This window comes from Colobus angolensis, unplaced genomic scaffold, assembly GCF_000951035.1.
Source record: "Colobus angolensis palliatus isolate OR3802 unplaced genomic scaffold, Cang.pa_1.0 Scaffold289, whole genome shotgun sequence".
NCBI classification, from domain to species: Eukaryota; Metazoa; Chordata; class Mammalia; order Primates; family Cercopithecidae; genus Colobus; species Colobus angolensis.
In genome coordinates this window covers 1,318,059-1,325,697 of record NW_012116143.1, presented here as the reverse complement: position 1 = coordinate 1,325,697, position 7,639 = coordinate 1,318,059, and the positions used below count along the sequence as shown (strand labels likewise).

Below are 7,639 nucleotides of genomic sequence, written 5' to 3'. Positions count from 1 at the left end.
TTAGCCAGGATGGTCTCGATCTACTGACCTTGTGATCCGCCCGTCTCGGCCTCCCAAAGTGCTGGGATTACAGGCTTGAGCCACCGCGCCCGGCCCTGTCTGTGCTCTTTATTAAGCTGTGTCCTTTAGTACATCACAGACTAGCAATAGCTGACTAGATATTCATAAATACATTGTTGCTTTATATTCTACCTTGTTATAAAAATGGTTTGAATCAGTATATAAATTTATAGTTTCTAATGTAAATTTACATTTTTGATTTTGGTACTGTTTCTGGTGTTAATTTATTCCTAATTAGTATACATCTTTTAAAAACTAATATTTTGTGTTTCATATTTGTGTACATTTTGTAATTTAATTTTCATCCTTCGTTGTGACAAACTTGTCCTGCTATACCAAGGATTTAACGAAGTGCTAGTTAATGATTTATTTAAGGATAAGAAAATAATGATGTAACAGGGACTGGAATTAGTAATTTGAGCTTCTGATGCTTTGGTTTTTTGTTTTGTTTTGTTTTTGTTTTTTGTTTCTGAGATAGTGTGTCACTCGGTCGCCTGGGCTGGAATGCGGTGGCTTGATTGCAGTGCACTGCAACCTTCGCCTCCCGGGTTCAAGCGATTCCTGGACCTCAGCCTCCCAAGTAGCTGGTATTATAGGCATGCCACCATGCCAGGCTAATAGGCTAATTTTTTTGGATTTTTTTGGTAGAGACAGAGTTTTACCATGTTGACCAGGCTGGCATCTCCTGACCTCAAGTGATCCACCCACCTTGGCCTTTCAGAGTGCTGGGATTAGAGGCGTAAGCCACCATGACCAGCCTAATGCATTGTTTATAGATATGTTTGTTTTTATAAGACCTTTTTTTTATTTTTTATTTTTTATTTTAATATCAACAAAGCAAAGGCAAATAAAACCTTCTTTTATATGGCCTTGGTAAAATGAATCCCTTTGGCAAATAATATTGACCGCATGCTATCTTGTCTCAAATGAAGAGAGGGTCAGGTTGAAATCTGGGTCAGTGTCTTTTACATTTGAATTTTAAATTCTGTGTAATTTGTATGTTTTAAATATGCTGTTAACTCATGTTCATTTATTTTCTTTCAGTGTTCCCTTGTGTACCAGAACGTCCTGGGATGCCTTGTCCGGGAGAAGATAGTGAGTGTTTATATACTTCATACCTTTTGCAAGAGTTACTATGCTATGGTACAAATGAAAAAGAAATCTGAGATAGAATTTTTAGCTAGGCGCAGTGGACAGTGGCTAATGCCTGTAATTCCAGCACTGTGGGAGGCTAAGGTGGGAGGATCGTTTAAGCCCAGGAGTTCAAGACCAGCCTGGGCAAAAAGTGAGAGTTTATCTTCCCAAAAACACACAAAAAAGTTGGCATGGTATGTGCCTATAATCTCAGCTACTTGGGAGGTTGAGGTGGGAGGATCTCTTGAGCCCAGGAGTTTGAGGCTACAGTGACTCTAGTGTGGGTGATAGAGACAGGCCTTGTCTCAAGGAAATAGAAGTTCTAATTCATTTTATTTCTTTTCCATTTTTCAGTCAATTTAAAATATATTAGTGACTGCCCAAATGCTACTTTTGCCAGATCAAATTCAGATAGTTCTTAGTTACAACTTACATAATTGTCTGTTGCACATATGAAAGGAAAATTAAGTTAAATTTAAGTTTTAAAATTTAATTTTGGAAATGTTCAAACCTATGCAGAAGTTGAAACAACATTGAAAACAAGGATACCTATATATCCTTTGCCCAGATTTACCAATTTTTAACATTTTCTCTGTTTGCTTTATCTCTGTATCTGTCTATGTCTATGCATGCACAGTTATACATAACAAACACACTTGTTTTTTTTTTTGTTATACCACTTGAGAGTGACATGACACTCAGCACATGTCGTTAGGAATTGGCTTTTATTTTTCTGCTGTGTTTTTTTTTTTTTTAACAATTACTAAGTCACTGTTTTTGTTTTTTTTTTTTTTAAGACAGAGTCTCGCTTTCTCACCCAGGCTGGAGTGCAGTGGCGCAATCTTGGCTCATTGCAACCTCCGCCTCTAGGGTTCAAGTAATTCTGCCTCAGCCTCCTGAGTACCTGGGATTACAGGCGCCGCTAACATGCCCAGCTTATTTTTGTATTTTTAGTAGAGTTGAGGTTTCACCGTGTTGGCCGGGCTGGTCTCAAACTGCTGACCTCAGGTGATCTACCGACCTCAGTCTCCCGAAGCTCTGGGATTATAGGCATGAGCCACCGCACCTGGCCCCAAGTCACTTATTAAATGTCTTAAATATTGCAGACTTCCTACAACTGACCCAGAGAAATGTGTATATTTATTAGATCTCCATCTCCTAGTAACTTCAGGTAACCAACCATAGTCCACAGTGGAACAGTGGTTCTTACCCTTGGACACATTAAAATTGTGGGATGCAGGGAATGATCAATGCCAGATTTCCATCCCCAAGCCTAATGAATTAGTCTGTAAGTGAGATCTGGACATCTTTGTATTTTAAAACTAACTCTCAAAATGTAGCCATTGGGGTCCACGGTGTCAGCTTCACCTGAGAACTGGATAGAAACTGCGCTCAGGCCGGGTGCAGTGACTCATGTCTGTAATCCTAGCACTTTGGGAGGCTGAGGTGAGCAGATCACCTTGAGGTCAGGAGTTCAAGACCAGCCTGGCCAACATGGTGACAGCCCATCTCTACTAAAAATACAAAAAAGTTAGCCAGGTGTGGTGATGCATGCCTGTAATCCAGCTACCTGGGAGGCTGAGGCAGGAGAATTGCTTGAACCTGGAAGGCGGAGGTTGCAGTGAGCTGAGATCACGCCACTGGGCAACAGAGCGAGACTGTCTCAAAAAAAAAAATGCACTCCAATCTACGTGATTCATAAACTCTTGGACTGGGGCTGAGCTACCAGGTTTAACAAGCTCTTCACGTGATTCTGATGCACACTAAAGTTTGAGAACCACCACTTAAAAGCTTCCCCAGGTCAGGAATTGTTAACAGAATTTCTTTGGAATATCTAAGCCAATGGTTACTATTAATGAGATGCACTAAAAGAGTCCAACTACTCTTTGTTCTAATATAATTTAAGTATGCAAACCTATGTTTGATTATAAGTTACTGCTTTTGGTATTTGGCATAATTTACTAATTGTGGATATTAGGCAACTCAATTTCATTTGTGGTTTCTGCACATGCTCATGACTTTAGAAGGAATAGTGGTAAATGTTTTGCTTTGAATTAATTGAAATAGCTCTAAACTTTCAATTCTGTATTAAGCTATCCTAAGAGTTCTAATTGAGAGCATTGCAACTGGTCTTTAGTATCTTAATTTTAAATAGTAAACCCATTGCTACATTTGGTTTAAAATATGACTTTGGGAACCTAATGTAATCTTTCTGGTATTAACTATTACTGTTATTACCATTACTGTGGGATGTTATTATTAATGACTAATAGACAATATATATAATAATGATGGACTTAAAAATATGAAGGTGGACTAGATTTGATCATTTGGAACCTCTTTCTCTAACTATACTTAAGAAACATATTAATATAAAGACTACTGGATGAAAAGTTGTTGGGGAAAAAGATACGCTTTTGGTACAAAATATCTCTTTACAGATAGTTACAAAGAGTGAAATGTACCTTTACAATGAAGAGATCTAGCAGTCAATACCTTTAATGATTATTGAACATCAGTAGTGGGAGTTGATATTCTGACATTTGTGTACCTCGTGAAAGGTAATGAGATAAGAAATACACAACACTACCTATGTATTGTTTTTGCCAAAGGTATTTAATACTGCCTCTAATTGTAAGTAAACAGACAAACCCAGAATGTGGGATATAATATGAAACAACTAATGAGACTCTTTAAATAAATAATAAATAAATAAATAAGTCAACATCATGAAAAAGAAGTAGCAACAAATAAGGCAGAGTGAATGTTTTAGAATGTTAAGGAGACCAAAAAAGCATGATCAAATGCAGTCCCTGAATCTTGATTGCATCCTGGATAGAAAAAGTGAGCTTTGAAAGTCACTTTGGGGCCAGGCACAGTGGCCCACGCCTGTAATCCCTGCACTTTGGGAGGCTGAGGCAGGCAGATCACTTGAGGTCAGTGTTTGAGACCCGCCTGGCGAACATGGCAAAACCCCGTTTTTACTAAAAATACAAAAATTAGCCAAGTGTGGTGGCGTGTACCTGCAATCCCAGCTACTTGGGTGGCTGAGGCAGGAGAATTGCTTAAACCCAGGAGGTGGAGGTTGCAGTGGACTGAGATTGCACCACTGGATTCCAGTCTGGGTGACAGAGTGAGACTATGCCTCAAAAAAGAAAGTCACTTTGAGAGCAGTTAGGGAAGTTTGTATATGAATTGTATATTGGTTGATATTGAATTAATACTGATTTTCTAAGACATGATAATGGTATTGTGGTTAGGTAGAATTGGGTCGAGTGGAGGGGATGGAATATCCTTAATCTCAGACAATGGATACTTGGGTATTTAAGGGTATTTAAGTGTCATGATATCTGCATTTTACTTCCAAGTAATTCAGAAAAAAAAAAGTATATTTTTTTATAGTGAAGAAAGTAAATATGACAAAACATGAATAATTGGTAAATCTCGGTGGAAGATGAAGGTGTCTATTCTTTTACCTTTTCTGTGAGATTAAAAGATGTTCAAAATAAAAAGTTGGAGGAAAATTTTTAAAAAGAAAAGCAGTAGTAGGCTGGGCGTGTTGGCTCACACCTGTAATCCCAGCACTTTGGGAGGCTGAGGTGGGTGGATCATCTGAGGTTGGGAGTTCAAGCCAGCCTGACCAACATGGAGAAATCCCATCCTTACTAAAAATACAGAACTAGCTGGGCGTGGTGGCGCATCCCTGTAATCCCAGCTACTCGGGAGGCTGAGGCAGGAGAATCCTACTCGGGAGGCTGAGGCAGGAGAATCGCTTGAACCTGGGAGGTGGAGGTTGCAGTGAGCTGAGACTGTGCCATTGCACTCCATTCTGGGTGACAGGTGACAGAGCAAGACTCCGTCTCACACACACACAAAAAAGACAAGCAGTAGTAGTCAAATATTTATACCCTGTGGATTATTTTTGTCTGGTCCCTTGATGAATCTATTTTACTTTTTGACGTTCACGTTTTTATCAGTATTTTTTTTTCTTGCAATGAGTATCATGAAAAAAATTACAGACTTAATTATAAAATGACTTTTACTCACACTTGCTCTTTTTTCTTTTTTTAACTATTACTCTCTCTTCAGAATCCATCTACCGTAGAGGTGCACGCCGCTGGAGAAAGCTTTATTGTGCCAATGGCCACACTTTCCAAGCCAAGCGTTTCAACAGGGTAAACATAGTTTGTTGAATGCTGATAATCTGAGAGCTATTTTTTTCCTTTCTGCTATGAAAGAAAGGTAGTTTGTTATTAAATCTTGTTACACACTTTTAAATACATAAGTAACATGACCTTACATTTCCAATTTGCCTGAGGCAGTATGCCTATAATTTTTAATAGCATCTCTTTTCACTCTTAAAAATGCTCCAGGCCAAGGGTGGTGGCTCAGGCCTATAATCCCAGCACTTTGGGAGGCCAAGGCTGCCAGATCAGTTGAGGCCAGGAGTTCAAGCCTGGCCAACATGGCAAAACCTTATCTCTATTAAAAATACAAAAATTAGGCCGGGCGCGGTGGCTCAAGCCTGTAATCCCAGCACTTTGGGAGGCCGAGACGGGCGAATCACAAGGTCAGGAGATCGAGACCATCCTGGCTAACATGGTGAAACCCCGTCTCTACTAAAAAAAAAAAAAATACAAAAAACTAGCCGGGCGAGGTGGCGGGCGCCTGTAGTCCCAGCTACTCGGGAGGCTGAGGCAGGAGAAGGGCGTAAACCCAGGAGGCGGAGCTTGCAGTGAGCTGAGATCCGGCCACTGCACTCCAGCCCGGGCGAAAGAGCGAGACTCCGTCTCAAAAAAAAAAAAAAAAAAAATTAGCAGGCTGCAGTGGCGTGTGCCTGTAGTCCCAGCTACTCGGGAGACTGAGGCAGGAGAATCACTTGAGTCTAGGAGGCAGAGGTTGCAGTGAGCCGAGATTGTGCCACTGCACTCCAGCCTGGGCAATGGAGCAAGACCCAGTCTCAAAAAAAAGCTCCAGATTGGATGATTAATTATTCCACATAATATACCCTAGCTGTAAGAAAATTGGATTTTAAAATATAATTTAAGGCAGCCAGAAAACAAACAAGGTTTATTTTCTTTCTTTAATCTTTATTTTGCCAGTTAGTGTTATAATTTGATTTTCACGGTTTAGAAAATAATAATAGCAAACACTTACCTGGGTTGTACTGTATACCAGGCACTTTTCCAAATGCTTCATATACATTGATTCATTTAATCCTTACAACAACCCTGTGAGATAGGTACTATATATTTCCACTTTATAAATGGCAAAACTCAAGTGCAGGCCTGTTAAGTAACTTGCCCAAGATCATACAGCTAGTAAGTGATAGAACCAAAGTTTGAAAGCAGCAGTCTGTCTTCAGAAGTAAGTTATTAATTTATTATTTATTTATTCATTTATTTTAAAGATGGAGTCCTCTATCACCCAGGCTGGAGTACAATGGCACGGTCTCGGCTCACTGCAACCTGCATCTCCTGGGTTCAAGAGATTCTTGTGCCTCAGCCTCCTGAGTACCTGGGACTAGAGGTGTCAGCCAGCAGGCCTGGCTATTTTTTGTATTTTTAGTAGAGACGGAGTTTTACCTTGTTGGCCAAGCTGGTCTCAAACTCCTGACCTCACCTGATACATCCACCTCAGCCTCCCAAAGTGCTGGGATTACAGGTATAAGCCACCATGCCTGGCCAGAAGTGAAGTTTTTAAATACTCTTGATAACTGCAAATTTTTGGATGCCATTTCCATTCTAAAATTAATGCCATGTCCTAAATTAATTAATGTAAATAGAAACCACCACCCGAAATCCCTCTCCAAACTCTTTTACTTCCTGTAGCACTGACATTTAAGAAGGCTTTGAGGCTGGGTGCAATGGTACCTGCCTGTAATCCCAGCAGTTTGGGAGGCTGAGAAGGGGGAACACTGAAGCCCAGGAGTTCGAGACCAGCCAGGGCAATGTAGTGAGATTCCCATCTCTACAAAAAATAAAGTCATTAGCAGGGCATGGTGGTGCACACCTGTAGTCCTAGCTACTCAGGAAGCTGGAGCCCAGGAGGTTGAGGCTGCAGTGAATCAAAGTGAGTCCACTGGACTGCAGCCTGGCTGACAGAGCAAGACACTGTCTCTTAAAAATAAATAAATAAATAAATAGAAAGACCGAGCGTGGTGGCTCACAGATGTAATCCCAGCACTTTGGGAGGCCAAGGTGGGTGGATCACCTGAGGTCCAGGAGTTTGAGACCAGTCTGACCAGCATGGTGAAACCCTGTCTCTACTAAAAATACAAAACGTAGCCAGGTATGGTGGCGCAGGCCTGTAATCCCAGCTACGCTGGAGGCCGAGGCAGGGGAATCACTTGAACCTGGGAAGTGGAGGTTGCAGTGAGCTGAGATTGTGCTATTGCATCCAGCCTGGGCAGCAAGAGCAAAACTCCATCTCAAATTAAAAAAAA

At 40.7% G+C, this 7,639-nt stretch overlaps 1 protein-coding gene across 1 annotated transcript in view; it reads left to right on the top strand.

The window, feature by feature from the left end:
* The window catches only part of PRKCI (protein kinase C, iota), an 85,007-nt gene that overhangs the window by 40,380 nt on the left and 36,988 nt on the right, over nucleotides 1-7,639 (top strand). The window contains exons 4-5 of the mRNA XM_011949000.1: nucleotides 1,105-1,155; nucleotides 5,284-5,369. Of these exons, the coding sequence (XP_011804390.1) occupies nucleotides 1,105-1,155; nucleotides 5,284-5,369 (137 nt within the window). The remainder of the gene's footprint in view (nucleotides 1-1,104; nucleotides 1,156-5,283; nucleotides 5,370-7,639) is intronic.